The sequence below is a fragment of the Pteropus vampyrus genome, unplaced genomic scaffold, assembly GCF_000151845.1.
Source record: "Pteropus vampyrus isolate Shadow unplaced genomic scaffold, Pvam_2.0 Scaffold397, whole genome shotgun sequence".
NCBI lineage: Eukaryota > Metazoa > Chordata > Mammalia > Chiroptera > Pteropodidae > Pteropus > Pteropus vampyrus.
The window spans coordinates 476,534-499,793 of NW_011889178.1; the positions used below are offsets into that span (position 1 = coordinate 476,534).

Consider the following 23,260-nt stretch of genomic DNA (forward strand, 5'->3'; position numbering starts at 1 on the left):
ATCTTGTCCTCACCATCCCTAAGAAAAAACAGAGGCTTGTAGTTCTGTATTTTTTATCTTAATCATGAACACATGTTAAAACTAAGTATTTAAATATTAATTTCAATGAACATTCATGTTCAAAATAGTTCAAATTCATGAAATATATATCAAACAGGGAGAAAAAAAAATTTTCCTGAGAAGTTTATTCATCTGAGCAAATTAAGCTGAATGCTATAGAAGCATCATGTCCATTAAATGAAAAGAGTGAAGACAGAACTATCTTTTCACTTATTAGAAGATGGCGACCTGAAATCTTTTAAAATTTCAAGTTCATACATTGCCTTAGTCTGCTGAGGCTGTCATAACAAAATACCACAGACTGGGTGGCTTAAACAACAAAAATTTATTCTCACAGTTCTGGAAAAGAAAAAGTCTAAAATCAGGTTTCCAGAATAGTCAGTTTCTGGTGAGGGCTTTCTTCCTGGCTGGGGGAGTGGGGAGAAATCTCTCTTCCTCTTCTTAAAAGGTCACCAATACTATCACATTAGGACCCCATCCTTATGAACTCATTTAACCTTAATTATCTCCTAAAAGCTCTACAGTCACATTACAGGTTAGAACTTTAACACATGAATTTTGAGGGGACACGATTGAGTCCATAGTATAAGTCAAAAAATAGGTATTATGACATTCATGAAAACGTATATATTATATAGTTTTTTGTATTTAGTTTTTGGTTCTTGTGTGCTTCCCACTTAGCCTTAGTTTGAAATTTTTAAACTAAAAAAAAAAAAAGCAGTTGAAAGTGTTTAGTCTATTCGTTCGAAATAACTGCTTCTACTGGTATTCCACTGATGAACCAGGGAGTAATTAGTAGGATGGGACTGTATTACAACCATTAAACTTGAGAAAGGACTGAAATAGTGCCTGACAACCATTCCAATTGATGAATTTATCTTCTGGAGAAGGAAGACAGGAGTCCACTCAATGGGTCTCAATTCTCCAGGGCTTCTCACAGTGTGAGCATCTCCACCACAGTGTGTGATTTCAATAGTTAAAGCTGAGTATTTCCAATAGTTCAAGCTGAGTATTTTCAACCTACCCCTTGAATGAAATCAACGACTGTGTCTTGTGCATAAAGGAAAAAAAGAGGAAAATGTTCCCATGTTAGATACAAAATAACTATATGAAAATTCTAACAGATTTCCAAAAGGAATTTTGACTATGATTTTTTTCCTTACAGCCTGACTTTAGAATTTACCTACAAAAGGTGATGAGCAATATTCACCATATTGCTAAGCTATATTCCTTCAAAAACCACAGATATGTACACATGTATATATAAACACTCATATTTGGAAGAAAAAATCTTTATAAAAATTTTATATTATCATGATATAAAAGTATCTCTTCTGACTGCAATTGCTGTTCCAACTTGAATATATTGTTTTCCAGACACACTAAAGAAACACCATCTACTCAACTACGCTTAGCTGTAATAAAAGGAAAGAAGCCCTCACAGAAAGTCCTGTTAACCCTCCTCTTCTGTTTTCCTCCTGCTTATCTCTGAATGCACATGACTCTTGTTCCTTTAATGCTCTGAGGAGGCTGAGGCCTCAGTTGCCTCAGTCCAAATACCATCTTAGTATAATATCTAGTCAAACCTTTTCATGAAATAGTATCTTAGGGATATAGGAGTGTCTGAAGAATTTGGCATGTTAAATACCTAGATGCGAAGGAATTTTGCCATTTCACTTATGACTCCCGGATGAGCGGCAACCTTTCTTGAAAATATGGGGAAAGCGAGGAGATGGATAAAGGTCCATATGCCTTCATATTTGACAGTGAAAACATCTTAGGGAGACAAAGATTATGTAAGCGAATGTGGTATGTCTAAAAGTTAGGACTGCAGACACTGCATTTTTTTCTCAGTAGTTATGTTTGACAATGGGACTTAATTTATTGAGGAAGAAATAACCATGCTGCCTTTCCACTGTCAAGAGAAGAAAGAACTGTATTTCATGAGTAATGCCTTCCAATTAAAAAAGAAGAAGAAAGGAAAGGGAAGGGCTCATGTATTCTGTTGGGTGTTTGTTAGCAAATACATAGTGCCAGTGTGGCTACTTAAACAATTGAGACTCAAGGAACCAAGGAGAACTCCTAATGCAATTGGAACGGATTCATTGGTACATTTTAATTTTTAAATACTGTTCTCGAATATTCTATGCTATGGGGGTTGAGTAGTCATTTGACTAATTTACTGCAGGGGTGGTTGTGCAAGAATTAAACACACTTTAGACGGATGGTGACAATGAAATGAATCTGGATATATTTAAATATGACACATATTGCAATTCCAGGTCAGAAGTTTTTCCGTGAGAAAATATCTCCAATTATAGCTAAAATATAATTTCTCCTGTTTAGAAGTTATTGAAACTTTGAGAAATGTGTTCAATATATTAATAGGTCTACAGTACACAATGGATCTCTAAGTTGCCAAACTTTTCAGCTTAAAAACTTCCTACAGTAAATCATTGATTATAATCGTAATATAGGATTATAATCATATAGAACTATGAATTCTGCATAACATCTAATAATTTTTGAGTACTATTTGATAAGAGTTTTTTCCCCCCCCTGTTTCAAAGGGCAACAACACTCTGGTCAGTCAATCATTATTCAACAAAGATTAAACACGTGCTACGTGCTACGGTTTAATGGAATAGATGGGGGTTGTGGGAATTCATCATTCATTCGACAAGATGACTGAGTGATCAGTGTAGGGGCAGTGATCACCATGTCAATGTTTATCCCACTATCAGGGTGTTATGGGACCCATGGAGCTGAGTCCTCCAATCTTTGGGAGGAGTCGCATCTCAGAGGGAATCAGGAAGTCTTCCAAGAGGCCCACTGGCAACTGGTCAGGCTAGGAGTGAAGGGCACTGCAGGCACTTGGAATGCCGCTGTACCATGAGCCTGAGTGAGTGTACCTGGCACTCTCAGCCTGTGTGACCAAACCCATAAGAGGTCCATGAGGCCATTCAGGACACCGTAATGCTTCAGAATGGGAGCAGATTGTCAGTCCACAGATGGTTTCTGATAGAGTGGCTGGGTGGGGTAAGACTATTCTTGGGCTCATCTAATGTTAGAGATCTGGAGACTCCCAGAGGGGTGGGGAGTAGGATCACTTTGGGGCCACCACAGTGGTGTTGACTTTCTTCGGAAATGATCCAAAGGCTGTAACTTAGAGTGGTCCATTTACATTTATTCTTTTTTTTTTTTTTTTTTGAGGAAAAAAGTACAACAGAAAGAATAATTACTGTGTCTACCCTTCCATCAACACCGCCCTCATCTCAAACTCTTTGCATGCACAGAGTGAGGGGTAACCCTGACATTGCCATTCCCCCCACCCCCCGAGCTAGATCTGCCTGTGGCATTACTGCATTGTAAGCTGAGGGGGTAGGGCTGAGTGCTCTCTGGAGGACAAAGTGCTAATGCTCAGTAATTTTGCAAACATATGAAGACAACATTGCCTACCTGCCAAGGGTGTGGCACCATGTTCTGGCAAAGAAGACTGTAACTGATTTCACTCTTCCAAGCAAATTTTTAGGGTGTAATGGGAGTTGAAAAACATCATCTTGGAAGCTGCTAAAGGGACAAACATGATTTGAAAATAATTAGGCGGGAGAGGTCATATTTATGAATCCTTAGTGAGGCTGTTTTATGGTTCAGATATCATTTCTTTGGCTAATGTCCGAGTGTATGTATACACAGATTTTAATAAAAACCATAAAATTTGAGAAACCACTAAAATTACAGAATATATCCTGGATACCACATTTCGGGCAAAGCTGAATTCATTCACTTTGGGTGAACTGATATGACGCTCCTACCTTGTCTATTCATCATAGGATATGGAAACACCAAAAAAGAATGGATTGTTTTAACCCTGTGCTCTTTAGAATGCTTAGTAACATACTAGGATCAAATACATCACAGAATAATCTTTGGTTTTACTTAATAAAATTTAACCAGTCTCATAACTCTATTCATCATATCTATTATTCCTTTATTTTGCTCCTATTGATCTCATTCCCTTATTCTTTGCTATAGTTTGGAGCAATGCTCTTCAAAGTGTGATCTGAGGACAAGACCAGTCTGTAGTTGTGATAAGTACTGTAACTGAGAATAAGCACTGAGAAACTTTTGAAAGAATTTGACATGGCTATGACTTATGAATACGTGATCAGTGGTCTCATCTCATTGCATATATAGACCTGTGCAATGAGTACTGGTGGGTGCTGAATGGGGGTGGGGTGGGGGATGGGAATTGGTCTTTCACCACAAATAGTTTGAATAGTATTGGTTTGATTAGTACTGGTTTAAAACACTTGGCAATTGCATGTAAAATATTTTTAAATCCCCTTCACATATTCACACGTAAATTGCTGCAGAATTTATTAAATCAACACTTTCTAAAACCTGTACTCTTAGATACAGAATAAAGATGTTCTCAGTGTTTGAAATATTCCAGTTGCCTGCATTCGTTGGAAGGTTTTCACTAGAATGTTCAATCTACTAGCAGTAACCATGGCTTTGAAGAAAAGAGAAGAGGCTTATGGGTCTCAGGGCAGGTAGGCTTACAAATAACCGTACTCACCCCTGAGTAGCCTGAGGCTCTGGGTATCATGCTTTAGCCTTATCACCTGGACACTTCAGACTAATCTGGATGAGGTCTAATGAATACTTGGACACATTATCACTTTGAAAGTTATAGGCTTAAAAAAAAAAAAAATCCCCTCTATGGCTCTTTAGTTCTAAAATTCTGCAAATGCAAATAGCCTCGCCCTGCTCATAGGAGCTATAGGGAGGTGTTTCATGACCTAAGAGAGAACTTCAAGACATAATAGGCCACGAAGGGGCTATTAAACAAATATAATTCATGCATATGTATTTTGTAGTAGCTTAAATGCACATTCATCAAATGTAAATTTCATCAGGCTCTCAGTTGAAGCGATTTCTTGAAGTGATGATTGTTGACCTTGATTGAAGTGCATTTTATGACCTCTACAGACAGGATGGAGAAGCAAAGACTAGAGTTGCCACCCACTACTTATCGTTAGTTAATGCTAACATTCTACAAAATATGTATGCTAATTGGCCATAAAAATATACACAAGTCTACGAAACTAGGAACAAAAGAAATCAGAATGGGTTGAGTAAAAATAGGGCAGATTTAATGATAAGTAAAATGACTTGGGCCTTCATTTTTGTGGGCTTTGAGTTTGCTTTTCATAAAAATTAGAATCAATTTCCTACAGGCAGATGACTTAATGATTTGAAAACAGGACAAAACATGAAGATATAAGGGAGAAATGAGGAATTTATGCAAAGTCAGCACATATTTTATGTTCAAATAATTTTTATACTTTAAATGAAACTTTTCAAACTTTGTTCAAGGCTGAATTAATTATTTTCATTTTAAAATTTGGTAGGCAGAAAAAGGTGTTTGAATTCAGAGTCCTATAACCTTAGATGGTACTGCTGACACCTTAAGGCTACATCTTGTAATCTTGTAATTTCTAAATTAAACCATGATATGGTGCTACTTTAGCAATCTGTAGTCCCAGATCTCCTTAATACCAAAAACCAAAAGCATGCTATGATTGGATTCTTTGAATTCTCCACTTTCAGGAAGTAGCACTTCTGGTTTGGACAGCTACAAGGAATGACTGAGATACCAGGCCACAACTGCATTTACCACAAATATTCCAGTTTGCTAAAATGCAAATATGTGACTCGTTTCCTTTGGCATTTACCACATTTAGAACGCCAACAATGGAGGAAGCCAGGAACACTATTACCATATCTACAGCCAACAGAAATGAAATTAAGAGGCTCAAAATATTAATAAGTATAACCATGACATTGTATTTTGAATATGAGCTGTGATTATACAGCCACAGAAATATGATGCATCCTAGGCACTATCCACTACAATTTTCATGTTAATATGGTAAGATACACTGCCAGCTAATACGGCTGTTTCCAGAAAGCATACAGAAAGATAATAAAGAATGTGGGTAGGTAACAGAGCAAACTACAAAAAGACCCAGTGAAGAAAACGACTCGTTCTGTAACTGAGGAGTTGTCAGGACAAGAATATGAATAAATTAAGGCAAAAGAATGTGAAAGAAGCAGTACTGACTGAAGAGGTCTTAAGGGACTGTCAAAACTAAGGTAGGTATACGTGACTGACATGGCAGAAAAGTGGAGTAAAGAACTGTAAAAGAAAAACCTACAGAACTAAATTATGTGTACACATATAACAAAAGAATAAAAAGTAATCTATTTTGGCCATTGAAAAGTAAGTTTCTTATCGTCACTGCCTCATTACCTAGCATAGCAAAGATGTTCTCAGCCTGTTCAAAGGTAGAGTGCTGTCTTGAAACCAATGAGGCAAAAATCATTCCCAATAAGAATTTTAATCACTTCACCTTCAAGGACAGCAGTGCACAGTGCAATGTCACTGAATTTTAGTAGACAGGAAGCTTCCTGAGGGCAAATATGATTAGTTATTTACACAGGAGCCTAGCGGAATTCATTTCATATTGTAGGTGGCTTATGTTTTTTGAATTAAATTGCTCTTAATTTGTCCTGTTTTTAATCAGCCTTGAGAATCAAATGGTTTATTAAGAAAAAAGAAATCCAAATATTTATGAAGCTAATTTTGTAGCAAGGTGTAACTAATGACATAAAAATTGGGCAGCAGCAAACTATTTGGTAGAACAAAGATTTTAAGGGTGGTTTTGTCAGACAAAATGCAATAAACCTCATTAAGCAGCAACATTCATGTGGGGTGCGAGTGACCCCATATAAATGATTACTTGAAATCAATGTTAAAATTTCAAAAAGCAGGTAATTTGGTAAACCAAAGTAATGCTATTCAAAGTGCCATAAAAGATATATGGATTCTCCTAGTTTCAGCTGCAGGACCTCCCTGTCCAGGTAGCTGGCTTAGCCCACTGTATCATACAACAGTTTTTGCTAACTGAACTTAAAGTCCCCATAATGTAGCAAATAATTACAATTTACCCTTATAGCATCTGTTAACTTTTCTTTAATCAAAGATTTTCAATTAGACTGTAAGTTAATTCAGGGTAGAGAAGTTCTGACATTTCTTCTGTAGCCATCACATCTAATACTATGCAAAGGTGATTAAATATTAGATAATAAATTTAGGTAACTTACCACATTAATAGATTACTATTAATAGAGGTGAAATCACATAATCTTCCCAGTAATCATAAAAAAGCTTCTGATAAATCTCCATATCCATTCATAATAAAATCCACTTCATAATGGAAAAAGACATCTTTTATAAGAATGCCCTTCACCATGCTGGATTAAAGGCATTTAACTAAATATATAAATAAATAAATAGCCTGCAGCAAACATCATATTTAAAGGAAAAATGTTTCAAAGCACACCCTTTACAGCCAGAAGGAGACAAGAACACTTATAAAAATTGCCTGGAGACCTGATCAATGAAGGAAAAAAAAAAACCAATAGAAACAAGACAGAGGCAAAAAACTGTTATTTGCCGATGAAATTAATATACACAGAAAAATCATAGAATATGCAGATTAAATCATAAGTATTAACAGTCTACCAAGTTTGCTGATTAAAAAGAAAATAATATACAGACAGAAATTTCTTATATTTAACAGTAACAATCCAAAATTTTCAAATTATGCACAAAGACAGACAATTCCATATACTGGCAAGAATGTGAACAAAAGGAAAAATTTTATCTATGCCGGAAAACTTGTCAGTACCTAATAAGGTTGAATATGCAGATACCTTCCAACTCAGCATTCCTAGTATCTACTATTGTGAAATGGTTGTACATATACATAAGATATGTTCAGAAACAGTGATATGCTCATATGATGGAATAATATATAGCAACAAAGAGGTATGAATCACAGCCTCCAAGATAAACATGGATGAATCTCAAAATGGTTATCATGAACAAAAATAGAAAATCTCAGAAGAACACATTTAGTGCGATTGCTAATCTACGTAAAGTTCAAATGATAGGCACAACTCTACAATACGGTATGGGGAGATATGTACATAGGTGGCAGAAGTATAAAAAACAAAGAAATAGGCAACACGAAATTCAAGACAGTGGTTACTTCTGGGTTGGGAGGTGGGGGAGACATGCAAATGAGGGGCACAGAGATGAATAAGGCACTGGTGGTGGTCTATTCTTTGATGTAGGTAGTGGGGACATGGACATTTGCAAAAATATTGTTTAACTACATATAGTTTTACATTTTTCATATATTTCATAATAAGGAAAGGAGGGAAGGGAGGAGGGAGAAAGGGAAGGAGTACCAAAGGTAGGAAATAAGGGAAGGAGAGAGGGACGAAGGAAAAAAAAAAAGGGTACTTCTGAAGTCCTTGAACTATAGAGAAAAAAAGTGAGTCTGGCATGATACCCTCATGTAACCCTCATGTAAAAGAAGGTGCACTTAGACTCCTTTTACTGAAATTGATGAGCCATTTGTCATAATACAGATGATTTATGGCTGAAAGTCAGGATCAAAAACACCGGTATTTTCTTATTGGAAAAACAAGAGTTTCAATAGATTTAATTTCCTCTACACTTTTTAAGTACTAGGTTGGATATCAGAAAAATCCACATCCACATTTCTTCAATTATTTGCAATAAAACAAGGAAATATATCAGACCACAGAGGAAATTGTTTCTTCCACACTTTAGAAATCTAAAAGGTACTACTTTTATGTATGATCATCTACCATAAATAAGTTCGTATCCAAATTTTGCTACTGCGAGGTGAAAAAGCCAGTCAGAGCGTCAACACTGCTAACAGCAGCCAAACAACCTTTTGGCGAATGCTAATATAAATGTTTTCATAACCTATGTTTTTTAAGGTCACTACTCAAATTCCATAGCTATACATATCTGTTTTTATAGACTTTATTTCTGAAGTTTTGAAGGGCTGGGAACTGTTACTTGAACATCAAGCTAAGAGAAAAACTTTCCAGCTTGGAAATATCCTATCATGCTGCAGAGCTCTACTCATCTACATATGCAGTGAGGGAAGGTAGAACAAGGCAGGATGAGGAAAGCTGAGGTCCAGAGACTGTCTGCAGAGCATCTGTTCCAGCAACCCAGTTGTAGGCCTTCTCCTGGACCAGTAAAACTCCATCTGGTGCAGGAAGTTAACTGTTCCCCAGGGGGTGTATGCCCACCTGTCAACTGACAGTTGGGTTCGTGCCACTGAGAAGAAGGCAGACACATTTTGGCACCGGCCTTTGCAGCATTTCTTTAACTTAATTGCTGAGCAAGACCTGAGATGAAGAGATGAGGAAACAGGAAAAAAAAAAAAAAAATGCAGTGGGTCCTGCTGGACCCAGGCATCAGCTAGGGAATCTGGGTCACGCCTAGAACAGGCGTCTGATGGGGTATGCCATGGATGGCGGGGAGTGGCAGGGAATGGTGCCAGCCTCTGCCTTTCTGGGCTTGCCAGGCCTTGGCAGGGATTCTGGAAAACGAGACATCCCAAGTCAGACACATTTCCGAACATTCCTCTCCCTCCCCTGCCTCCAGCTACTTACATGTAGCTAATGGACAGACTGTTGAAACTTTAAAAAAAAAAATAACATTAGGATATGGAATCAATACATGTTTATCACAGAACTTTTAGGGCTAAGATATACATACAAAAGTAGTCTTCTTGTAAAGCTCTATACTATATATTTATTCCGAATGATGCCCAAAACCTATTTGGAATTGTTTGGGCATTTGGCTTTAGAAACCTTGGCTATTCTTGTCAATATCTTCAGGATTGAAGATGTTTGGTTGTAAAGAGTAAGTAAATTCTATTTATCCAGAATGTATGTATAAGCAAGTGCTCAATAAATTCATATTGAATAAAAGAACAAAAGGAGGATAAAACAAACATAGTCCTTAGACACATTCATAATTACATAGGTGACGAAGCATGAAATAGAAAAGAATTTTTTATAAATAAAAGCCAAAAACATATAAAGGTTTTCTGGTACGGCTCATATGCCAGAAGGCAGACGACGATTTCAACGGAGGAAAGGAGACATTGTTGAAATAACATGAAGCCTCTCATGGAAGTCTGGAATGCAGAGAATATCAACCTTTTTGTCATTGCATTATTTCTTAAAGGGTTCACATTCGTGTGTTTCATGTCTTCTGTCCTCTAGTTCTACGGTCGCCAAGGCACCAGGCCTCAGCAGGCTTTCCTCTCCCTTACTGGGCTGGGTTCCAGAGATATCTTTGACCAGGTCTCCAACATAACCCCAATCCAGACAATCGTTAGGCTGATCTTTATTCAGTCAAATTGTATAGTGACATGAATTATAAAATCTAGATATGTTTTAAATAGGAAAAATAAGATCCAAATTATACCATTTCAAATTTTATCATTTTTTCCTGCAATACAATGTCATAAATGTAAAAAGTCTCTGTGCTTAGAAGATGGCATTCATACACTTTAGGGGTATTTTTTTCAAGTCTTATCACATCATCATTATATCCCACACACATTTTATAGGCACACTGACATATAGACACGTAAAGGAAGTATTCATAAAGGATGAGTGATGGACAAACACAAAGCCATGCTTTGATGTTAAAGATGCAGCCTGTTAGTGTTGAAAAGGACATGCAATTGAATTCTTGGTAATCACTGAGAAGAGTGTCTATTGTTCAGTGCAGAGGGCTCACAGATGTCTTGTCTAGGGACTTTATGTTGTTCTAAGGTGCATTCTCCATAGCACAAATCAAACATGAAAGAGATCCTGGCACTGAGCCAAATGCCCAGGCCAGGGTGTTTTCTGGATCCTGATGGGCTCACTCTGAGACCAAACCAGCACCCCAATCCTGGCCTAATATGAACTGCAAAAAACTTGGGCCACATTTGGCCACAGAGTAAGAACACCGCAGGGGGGTGGGGTGGTCTACTAACTCTCCCTCCACACACACGCACATGTTCATCACCCCCCTACTCGACTGCTATCTTTCCCTAAATAAAGAGCTAGGATTTACTTTAGTGGATATTCTGAGTATATCAAAAGGCAGAAGGGAGGTGTAAAGTTCTCCAGTACAACTATTCTTCCTACAAGTATTCTACCTATTAGAAGACTGATTTTGGTTACCAAACCTCTTTTGAAATAAAAAGGTGATTTGGAAAATGCGGAAAAATGACTTTAACTTACTCTTTTCTCTCTTAAATATCAATATTACACAATATTTAAGTGACTTCTCTATTAAAGGGAAGTGTAGAATATATTTTGATGAATATCAAGGGTCTGCTATAAAGACAGATGTATCTTAAATATCAATTTACATAAATATATATACACACACAATTATTTTTTTAAAATGTGCATCCTTAAGTGCAGATGTGTTTTCAGTGTGGTCTCAGAGTGAAGGTTTCTATATAAGGTGCAGTCTGTGAAACAATTAGAGAAACAGATGAAAAGCATTTCAGATGATTACCCCAGAGACAAAATGGTTCTCAAAATTTGATGCATTTATGCCATACAGGGCTAGTCAATACATTTTTGACAATTACCACCCGCCTTAGCAAATGTCATAGCAGTTAATCTTGATGTTTACCAAATTTCTGACTTCTATCATGACTAGTCTTTACGAGGTTTTAATTTAGATTCTTTGAAAAGTGCCACATTCTCCAATACATTAAATGCACTTCCATTTCTTGAAATGTATAGAAAAAAAGGAGCAATTCTACTCGATAAACTTTGTTAGAAATACCTAAATGTGTTTTGATATGAAAATATTAAAGAGTTTGAGTTCATTAAGATGTACAAATTGCTAGTTATAAAAACAGTCGGGGATATAAAATACAGCATAGGGAATATAGTCAATAATATTGTAATAACTGTGTATGGTTGTCAGATGGGTACTAGATTGGGGTGATCACTTCATAAGTTGTATAAATGTCTAATCACTATATTGTATACCTAAAATATAATACGTCAACTATAATTGAAAAATAAAAAGAATTTAAGAATTTTAAAAGAAGATTTCGAGTTCAAGAGTAAAACACAGAAATTCCCAACAAAGATACAACATAACCCCAAAATAAATCATTATATAGAGACTACACAAAGGTAAAATAACATTAACAATAATAACAAAAGTACTGGGGTATATAATTCAGATAGGTATTTTAAATAACTATTACTACTTTCTCTTAAGTATCCTAATAAAAGTTTTAGAGCATTTTTAGAAATGCTACATTAACTTTGACCACCATCTGAATCATTTATTTTATCTATCTCTAAAAGGAAATTACTATCACCTCATTATGAAGCAAACAGTTTTGAAAACTGCCCATTTGGAAACCATGTGCTTTCAGTAATGAAAATATAGATCCCTTCCCTGAGTGAGTATTTGCTGACTTGATAAAAGGTAGATCCACAACATTCTTAAGAAGAATAGCAACTATTTAAAAGCAGAGAAGAGTGGTATAAAATCAAGATTCGAGATTCTTCTGAGAGCTAAGAAATAGTTTCTAATGTGTTTTCTATCCTTCAGTGGGCCTGCAGCATTTTATAGGATAGGGAGAATTCAGGAATCCATTGCTACTTCGAGGTCAGACGAGTTTATCTAAAATCCCAGTCTGTCTTTCCTCCATCACATGTGGTAGAGGTATTTAATAAGATGTACCCCCAAAATGAACAATGGTCTAATGTAAGGTAACTTTTTGATTTACATTACATTTATTTATTACATTATTTATTTCCCATCTAAGCACAGAATGGTTTACATTTAGAAAATTTATTGTTCATTTTAGAATGGTTAACGATTCCCAAAATATAACTTGTGTTATATCTCCAGTCCTTTTCTTAACTTGCTCTCTTTGCCACCAAAGACCCTTTCCTATCTTCCTATCTCCTTCTTATCTCTCGTTTATAAAAATGATGAATACACACACATGAATGAATGGGGCCTGAAAGCTGCTAGAGGTGGGGTTACAGCCAGGAAAGCTTTGGGGGACTCTGGGTGTTTACAGAAATTGCTTTCGGTGTCATTAGCTCTCTAATGCAGTCTTGTGTTATTTCTAAAAACAAAGACAGACTGGACAGTAAGTTAAGCCCAAATCAGCAGGCTTTCTCTCCGAAATACTGGAATATAATAGTCACTGCGAATTGGCAGCTGGGGTCTGTCCAACTAGCAAGAAACATCCAAGGAAAAAACTTGACTCAAGACTTCAAAGTGAAAAAAAGAAAATTAAGTTATATGTTAAAAATCAAATAAAACATTCTTGTTATTTTATTTTATTTTTTTAATTCAATGACAAGAGATTGTTGTGGTGGACTGGAAAAAAGCAGATGAGTTAAAGTCAAAGACCTGGGTTCAGGTCACGAAATGAATCTTAGGTAATTTATTACTTCATTTCTGGGACCTTCATTTATAAAACGGATAAGGAAACAATACCACGCTTCCCATGACAGTGAAAAGAATGATCTGATATAATGTATGTGAAACATACCTTGCATTATACACGTGCTAGTTCATATTAATTTAGTCTCTCCTCAGTGTTTCCATAGTAGTCTTTACATATTTCCATTGGCTCTTACCATAATATATTGTAACGATCTGTTATATGTAGGTGACTTGAGGGAAGAGACCATAACTTATTCGTCTTTGCATCTCCTAGCACAGTATTTGGCATACAGCAAGTATGCAAAAAACATTGGTCGAGAGAATGAACACGGTTGTTTTGTTAAATAAATGCTGAAATTTTAAAAAACACTAAAATATGCTTAAAATTCTGAACAAGTATCTTTCATCTTTGGGAAACTTCTCCAGTTTGCAGATAGGCAGGCATATTTACAAATAAGTTTCTACAGATAACTCTTTGCATTCTGGTCACTATATAAGGTTGAAATTTGGTCTATCTAATGTACTTTTATTCTATTGAACAAAATTCTTATAGCCAAAGCATCTGAACCAGGACTGTAGCAATCCGATTCACCTTCTGGGTAGTCTTATGACATAAAGAATACACTTAAGCCTGCATACATTTTATAGCCCTAAGGCAAGACGCAATCACGGTGCTACAATCAGGCAATAATATTGCCATTTGTTGGGCTTCGATTTTTATCTCAAACACAAGGTTTTAGATTCCCTCTATAGATAGATAGATAGATAGATAGATAGATAGATAGATAGATAGATAGATAGATAGACAGACAGACAGGCAGACAGACAGATATAGTTAGATCGCGCCCACGCACGCACACACACCCCCCTGTATAGAAAAGCTGGCACCATCAACTGTTCTTTAATCTCATGGGGAGATGGCTTTTATTGGCTAGTCTTACAGAAATGGTAGTGAAATAAAAGCTGTGTCGTGATCAGTAACTGTAAATTCTTTTTCTAGTATATAACTCCAAAGTCTTTTTGAATGTGCAGAAAAAAAAAAATTAAAATTCGAGAAGGTCACTTGTAGGTTCCTATAATAACATTTAAGCTGAGCAACATGTTCTAGGAACTTGGGTATTTTTTGGTAAGTCAACTTTTTTATCTAAAAGGCGTAAACAACAGTAAGATATAAAATATACCAGCTTAAACTTGAGGTGGAGGAAAGAGGACATTGAAACCTAATTTGGTTTTCTCAATTAACACTTATTATACTCTAAATGGAGGATATACACACATCAGAGCAGACATGCAGGGACGAACTGAAGAGCATCCTCCAATGATCAGGATGTGACTTCACAAATGCACTCTTACAGCATTTCCAAAAAAGGAAGGTCTGGTACCTCATTAAGGGTGGGACGCAGGGCATAAAAAAGTGCAATGACTTGCTCAGTGTTTAGTTTCTCTTTCACATCCAAGCTCATTGTACAATGGATCAACCATGCCAATGTTTTAAACTTACAGCACTGAAAAAGAATCGAGAATCACATAATTATTTCATAAACATATGTAAGACTGAAGAAAAGCTTGATGCTGCCCTGTTTGCTGCAATTCGAAGGTGAGTTAAAACCAACTTTAGAATTAATCGTTCTTGAAGATCTGAAAGCTTTCTAATGCCAAGATTTTCCAACTTTGCAATTTAACGACAACCCTGCTGTTGGCCTTTCCTGACCTGTTGTGAAGTAAATCAGGCAAACTAATGCGGGCTAACAAGTCTTTTTCACACAGTTCCATCACCCTGCCTCTCTTTTTCTCCGTAGACATCGCCTTTCTCCCACTATGTCTAGCCACCCTCCTCAAAGCACACAAAATGGCCACTGTAACCCTGCATTACTGCTCATTAGATCACAGGTTAGTCAAGTGGAACTGCCCGGGGTTCCCAAAGGAGAGCTATACTTCAAAAATCTGTCCATGTCAAATGAAGAAAAAAAACCCTGAGCGTGGGGTCACCCAGATCAATGATCAAAAGAAACTGAGAATGAAGCGGGGGAAAAAGCACACACACAGGTCTGATTTATTATAAGGAATACAGAGATACGATGGGTTTTCTCCTCTTACGCCCTGTGTTCATTTTTTTATTAAGTAATTTGTTTCAGTCAGGTCATTTTGGTTGTTAAATTTTGGGCTTTTGGAAAATCTACAACTAAGCCTTAAAATTTCCTCCCAAAGAAAACACACTCCAGGAAATCCAGTTTTTAGGAGGACACTCAATTATTTCCAAAAACACTTGAAAAGCAGTAAAAGTAGTGCAAAGTAATCCACTTTTAAGGCTTGAGAAGATTCTATTTAAATCCGAAAGTAAGAATCGGTGCAATGAACACTCTAAAACAATCCGAGTAGCTTCTTGGGCCCTCAAAGAGAGGAAACAACAAGCCTGTCAATCACATCATGAGAATACACCGAGTGACAAGCTATAAAATAGCAGATTTCTAGGCTTTTGTGGGGCTTCACAGAAATCTAGAAATCTGCAGGTAGGGCCACAGTTTGTTCAAGCATCTTCCTTATTTTTATGCTTTGGCAAAGTATAACATTCTACCTTGCTTTTGTACTTTTTTTTTTTTTTTTAAAGCTAAAGCTACTAACAGTACTGCAAAATGACATATTAAAAAATTAAGGCAGAATGACATATCTAGAACAATGTAAAGAACAGCTTTAAGTATCAAATTTCGCATATGAAAATCACCAAAAGATTTGATTTTCCTGGTTTCCTCACAACAAAGAAGAAAGTACATTTTATCAAAGCTAATGGTTTAAAAACATTTCTGATGAGAATTCTGTACAAATGTATGAAAATAAATTAATTTCATATAATAAAAATTGTAAGGGTTGTGTACAGTAGTCATTGCTTTTTGTGTTAATGCTTTTTGTATTTATAATTTATTCTTTAAGCACCCTCAAAAGTATATAAACATATTGTGCCTAAACTAGATTTTTTTCGTTTCATTTTCTGTTATTTAACAAGCACTGTGATACTATACCAGACACAGTTATAAGTGCCATTTAGTCCTCATAACATCCCTGTCCAGAGGAGGCGGGGGGTGGCGGGGTGGGGGGACGGGTGGGTTAAGGACTGTGAGCAACGATGAATACTGACTAAGCACTCCGTGTCCTCACTTAATCCCCACTATTTGCTTTGAGGTAGGGTCTAGGATTATCCCCATTTTACAGATGAGAAAAGATTTAAGTTTTTCCCCTACATTACTCAGCTGGTCAATGGTAAGAAGGATTTAAATCTAGATTCTGACATCAAAGTCTTATTGTTTGTCATTTCCAAACCCAAGTGCCAAATTAAATACCCATCAAGTTGAACATGTGTATATCCTATGACCCAGCAGTTTCAATTTTACATGGATATACTTGAGAAATGCTTGCATATATATACACAAGGAAACATGTACAAAGATATTCATCAACTTTGTTTATAATCTCAAAAATCTAGAAAGAGCCTAAAACTTTATCAATGAGAGAATGAATAAATAAAATGACTCAGTCATGCCTTGGCACATAATATATCAGTGAAAATGAATATATGGCATATAATCTCAAAAAATATAATGTTAAAGCACAATAAAGTATACACTGTAAGAACCACTTACATAAATTTTTATCACACAAAACATTACCATATATTATTCAGAGATATAGCTACATTTATTAAAAGTATAAAAATGAATTAGAAAAGTTACACACCAACTTCAAGATAGACTCACTCCTGAAGTGAGGGAAAAGGACTTTAACTGCATCTTTAATAATTTGTCTCCTAAAAAAAAAAAAAAAAAGACTAGAAACAAATATGGTAAAAATGTTAACATTTGCTAAATCTGGGTAATGAGTAGATGAGATTCTCTGTTATATTATTTTCTGTACTTATCTATATGTTTGAAGTTTTTTGTAAGGAAAGTCTGACTCCTTAGATGCATATCCACATTAAATCAAATAAATCCTTGTGAAATCAGAATTGAAGTTCTGCTAAGTCTCCTTCCCTCATTTGACTCCATAAAACTCATGGTAACAACCTAGAGACTAAATTATTAAAATATAGTTTTCTTGAAATGATTATAATATCTTACTGCAAGTATCTTAGAAGCATCATCTTTAAAATAATTACATTCATTAATATACAGTCCATATTTCATTATGTTGTTAAGGAAAATTCATTAAATTGGTGCTTCTAATCTTTTAACATTCAAGGTTTTATAATAATGTAGCTGACATCTGAGAGTTGTGAATTAGACAAGAACAGGGTACATAATTAGAAAACGAAATACTTTTCACTGTGTGCCTTTTTGTACTTTCTTAAAAATGTAATGTGATTTTATTTGTAATTCAGATTATTAAATAAAGTGAGAATGAATGGATTTTTAAAGATTATGTAATACTTCATGGAGATCCAAATGAAAACGATAGACATACATTTCTTTAGGATGTTAGTCATCGATAGAGATCAAGTAATTTCAACAACAGTTTGTCTCAAACTTATACGTATTTGTGAACAAACTATACCAGAGAAAAGTTGTTATTCTAAAAATAATTTCAGTGAAAGTAAACACAGGAATTACAGCCATATCTCTTGCTTTATCATCTTAGAAATATGACATTTTTAATAGCGTACATTTTTCAGTTCAGTTTTATGATGGCTACAGAACCATATGGCAAAATTTTGACTAATTAGAATCCAAATAAGAACAAGTACTAAAGGAATTACAATTTCAGTACTCCATTTTTAACAGATGAAACTATAAAAACAAAGATCCATATCTAGTATTTTACAAAGAAGCAATGTCTAGCGCCTCATATGGAGTTAGCACAGCTTAAACAAAATATTCTATACTTTCTATATCTGCACTGCTAGGACTAATGTTAAATAATTAAAGAAAGGGGTGCCACACATTCAGAATCATTAAGGATGGACTGTATTTCCCTACAGCAGAAAACTGTGCTGATAAGAGTTTAAAAGACTTAATACCATGAAGGAAAAAAAGCTTCTGGTAAAGTGCAAAAGAGATAAATATATTAATAAGAATGTTCTGTTAACTATAACAGGCTTAAGCAATCTGGTGATGTCATGTTTTACCTTAAAGTCTGTTCTCCCCTTTTAACCTAAAAAATGAGCCTAATTTGCTTATTAATAAAAAAGTCATTAAAAGGCCATTATTAAGGAAAAATAGAAAGATGTCTAAACTTGAGCTTTAATTAAAGAAAAACATCAAAGTAAATATAAAAATATGGGAAATTGTTATTTTTCATTGTCCAAAACATGCATTTTTACACTTATGAATCTCTACCCACACATAAAAATAATCTGATTATTTAAACTTAATTTTCCAATAAGTTTGACAAGTACCATTTTGAATGAAACTATTCTAGAACTGGATAAAATATAAATCTTTGTAATGAGAAAGATATTGTTTCTTAAGAATTTATGTTTTAGAAAATTAGGGTATTTGTCTAGACACAATGATTTGCTTTTTGCATGATAATAATAACAATAACAGTACTGATGACTACTTAGCTCATATAAATTATACTACCTCTATCTCAAGATCTTTTTTGGCTTATTTTTTTAGGATTCTTCTAATGATTATTCATTTTTCTCTTCAATGCAATATCTTTCTTTTACAGCACCATTAACAATTGTAATGCTCCAACCAGCTGTTCTCTAAGGGTTCCCCTGCCAAGCTCTTATTTTCATTTCATAATTTCTTTGTTCTACTTGTCTAAACTGTACACAAGTTACCCAGATTTTCCACTCTGGCCCATTTCAGTAAAGACTTGTTTTGGCTTGACGAATTATTAGTCATAGCTACAGTCTAAAAATAAATAATTTATTACAAATTCTACATGTTAAAATTATATTGTTCTATGTAACCTCCAAATTATTTTACAGTTTATATGCAGAGCCTCCTCCCCATAAGGCTTCACTTATCATTTTTGAAAACAATTCCAGTTCTTTTTATGGAGCTACTTACTGTCTGAAAGAGCATGTTATTCTAAAAGCTGCCTAAAAGAACATTTTTTAAAGCCCCATAATCTTATTTCAGGTATGAAAGGAACTAAACTCAATCTTTGTACACTGCTTAACACAATTGAATCTAGACGTCTGAATGTGTTAAATTGTAAACCTAAAGAAAAGAAAGTGAAACTCTACTCGACTTTTCTTTTACAACTGAGTAGCAGAAAACTTTTTTTGATTAAAGATTTATATGTGTTCAAATTTAGATTTCAGAATTTCCAGTAAAGAAGGTAATCCCTACTTCACTATTGGATACTGTAATAGCAAACAGCAAAGATCCTAACAGGCTAAGTCAGGAGGAAACTGTATGGTGTCTGCAAAGTGAGATGTTATTTTTGTTCAAAAGATTCTTGTACAGCATCTTGTTTACATTGAAAGTCTGTTATTGTACCTTCATTCAAAACCACTAGATACCCCTTTTCTTAAGCTATATATCTGATAGAGGTTAAATGAATATTTAAATAATAGAGTTGTTCATGACTAAATAAGGAGTACTACGTAAAGAGATGCTACTAAAGAAAGAAAAAAAAAATGTGAGATTCTAGATACCACTAAACAAAAGGGAGATGAGCTTCTATAGATAGATTACTTGGGTGTGGATTAGTTCATTTCTACCAGAGCCCATCTATATTGGAAGAATGGAAGCTTCTGAAAGGCATTCAGTTGATTGTATGTATCACTGCACAGGTCTAGTTCACCATTTTCATCAAAGGCACGTGCAATTCATAGGTAAAGAAAAAAAATAAGATGGCAAGGAGAAAAATGCCTGTTTCTTTTCATCTCAAGATGAAAGTGTGTATCTTTCATTATGTGTTTTTGTTCTTATAGGAAGAACGTCAAAAATGTGTGATTTTCATACTAGTGCTAACATAGCAGAGCTTCTCAAAGACACTGCCAGAAATGGACTGGTTTTCTTACCTGCTTGTTCCATACTTTAAGGATGTCTGCTTCATTATAAATCTTGCTGGTTCCCCAGACTTTCTGTAGTCTGGCTTTGCTGTGATTACTGGTCAAAACCTTTAATTACAGTATATAGTTTGTGCAGCTGCCTGGAAATTGGTCTCAGGGTCAGTGGCTCTTCCCGTTCCCCTCTTTCTATTCTTTTGAAGCAATATTGCTGAACTGAAGGCATTGTTCCAGCTTTCTGGTGTGCTCTGTCTGCTGCACACTATGAATAGCTTTGCAATCACTCTAGCAATTGGTTCTTCAACTGCCTTTAGGTTGTCAATTGTAATTCATTGGCTCCAGGCACCTTTTCTCTTTTCATTCTCTTGAAGTCTTTTCTTATTTAATTTGCAATAATATTAGGGAACGTCTTCTTCAGACTTGTCACTAATGTCTTCCTGATTATGAGGCTGGGTGTATATTTGACTATCATACTTTTGCCTGTTAAAATGTTTCTCCGATTCCTTTATCTCTGACTTGTGATGACAATATTTGCAGCATCTTGTAAGAAATGTGGCTTAATCTTGAAGTCTTCCTTCTAAAGAATAATCTAAAGAATCCTCCTTAAAATATTATCATTGGAGTTAATTTATATAATTAGTTATAGTTATTTTTATGACTTCCCAAAGATATAATTTTTCATTTTCATTCTTCTTAAGCTTTCATATTTCCTGCCCATAATTATGCTCTATTCTTTTTTAGTACATAAAAATTATAAATTTGAGCTCCATACAACTCAAATAGTTAACTAAGAAATAAAGAGTTCTGACTATTTAGAAATCAGTGCCTATGTTTTTAGAACTTTTCAGAAGATCTATACTACTTTTCAGATATCTTTTTAGAAATTTTATAAGAAGACATTCAAACTATTCAAAATGAGTTCTAATGCTTCTTCTGCATTACAGGAAGTTTATTTTTCTTTCGGGAACAGAATAAACAAACATATCCATATCCCTTGATCTACTACAGAAAAAAAAAATCTTTAGTGTATCATATCTTAAATCCTTAGTTCTGGATAAAATCCAGCAGATTAACCCCTCTCATTAGTCTCAGCCATCCCAGAGCAACCAAAGGTATTTTTAAGCAGACACTATGTAATAATAATAATGATAATAATTATCATAATGATAATAACTAACGCTTATTGTGCTTTTTATCTTCAAAGCACCTTACTGACATTAACTATGTGTCTATTTTGAAATTAATTTAACTCAACAAATGTTTTATTAAGCTTGTAAACTATGGAATGTGCAGTAACTGAGTTTTCATTTGCAGAATGAATGAATGAATAAAACTAAGGGCCAAGGAAATGATTCTGCAAACTTTGCCTCAGAATCATTTGTTGCTTTTGTTAAATGAGGGTTAATGAACTACTAATTTTTACAAAACACAAAACTGAAATACAGATATAAAGGGTGAAGTTCACCAATACAGCCACTCATATATATTGCTTCAAAAAAGACCCAGAAAGAAGCAAAATGTTGTTTTATTTAAATATGTATAGAAAGTGTTAAATGTAAGAATTTTAAAAATCCTAAGTTTCACTAATGTAATAAACAACTGTATTAATTACAAAGCTAAATTTGTTTTTATTAAATTGAATTCATTGCTTTAAAACCACTTCATTTATGTTCCCAGAGAGCTTCATCGTGTGCCAGCCTCCACATGAAAAATGTAAACAGTAAAAGGCAGCTTGAGATACCAGCAGTTGAAATTAGCTCTATATAGTTAAAATATAGGCAATTTGTAGAAACATATTAGAGGAATATTACGCAGTCAAGATGTCCTGCCACTTTCTGTGAGGGATTTTGGGAAGAAAATAGTAGCTTGCTGTAAGCAAGTGGACGAACACAAATATAAATACATAAAAATACATGAAAACAAAAATTTTTAAGTACAGTAATTAACAGATTAACACTTTTTAAAACTATTAACACAGAGTTGTGAGGTTCCAAGTTCAGGTCTGATGTAGAGGAAAAGGAAAATACTTATATTCAAGGATAGAAACAGATGAGTCATATTGGGTAAAGAGGGTAAGAAAATCTGGATAAAGTTGATGGCATCAGGCCAGTAGGGAAGCATCTATGTTAAAACTCAGAGGTAGTAACTTATTCAAAAAACATACACTGAGCGCAGAGATACAAACAAGCTAAAATTCCTGTCCTTCAAGGATCTTACAATTTTGAGGAGTAGTCAGGAAAGTTAATAGGCAATTAAGTCTAATGTTATGATTAGGATAAGCCTCGGATGCCTTGGGAAGTCAGAAGGAGGGCACCTGGCTCAGCCGCGGGCGTTCGGAAATCTTGCCGTGACACCATAATCTTCAGGTGGTTTCCCCAAGGCAATAGGACAGTGTGTGGTAGATAAACATGAGTGAGAAAAGGGAATTCAGCGATCAAGTACATTAATGTGTAAGATCCGTGGCATTTCATCTGATTCTAGAAGGAATTAGAAGATCATACTGGTTTTTGATATGAGTATCGTGAAAAATAGGGAAGAAGTCTGTTCTTTCTGGCCTGTGTAGAGGAATAGGGAGAAAGGGGGAATGATGGGGATGGAAACAACCTGGAAACTGAAAAAGCAGAATTGGTAGAATCAGGTACTGAAATGTCTGGATGTAGAAAGAAAATAAGAGTAAGAATTGGAAGCAATTCCAAAATTTTCCAGCTTTACATCAAATAAAGATATGCATGGAACTGAATTTCAAAAGCAATTGGGGTTTTATAAGAGAAAATAATGAATTCTTTGGGCATACATTGTTATATTTTCAAATGTATTACTTTGTTATTCTATCTAAATAA

The 23,260-nt window shown here is 35.0% G+C and overlaps 1 protein-coding gene across 2 annotated transcripts in view; it reads right to left on the reverse strand.

Annotated features, from left to right (window-relative positions):
* Positions 1–23,260, reverse strand: part of ARL15 (ADP ribosylation factor like GTPase 15) — a 386,031-nt gene that overhangs the window by 156,363 nt on the left and 206,408 nt on the right. Inside the window, exon 5 of one of the 2 annotated variants that reach the window (XM_023523614.1) lies at positions 14,797–14,967. The exons of the other annotated variant lie outside the window; for it this stretch is intronic. Coding sequence (XP_023379382.1) covers positions 14,812–14,967 — 156 coding nt within the window. The 3' untranslated portion in view covers positions 14,797–14,811. Of the gene's footprint in view, positions 1–14,796; positions 14,968–23,260 lie in introns of those variants that run through there. 2 annotated transcript variants of the gene reach the window in all.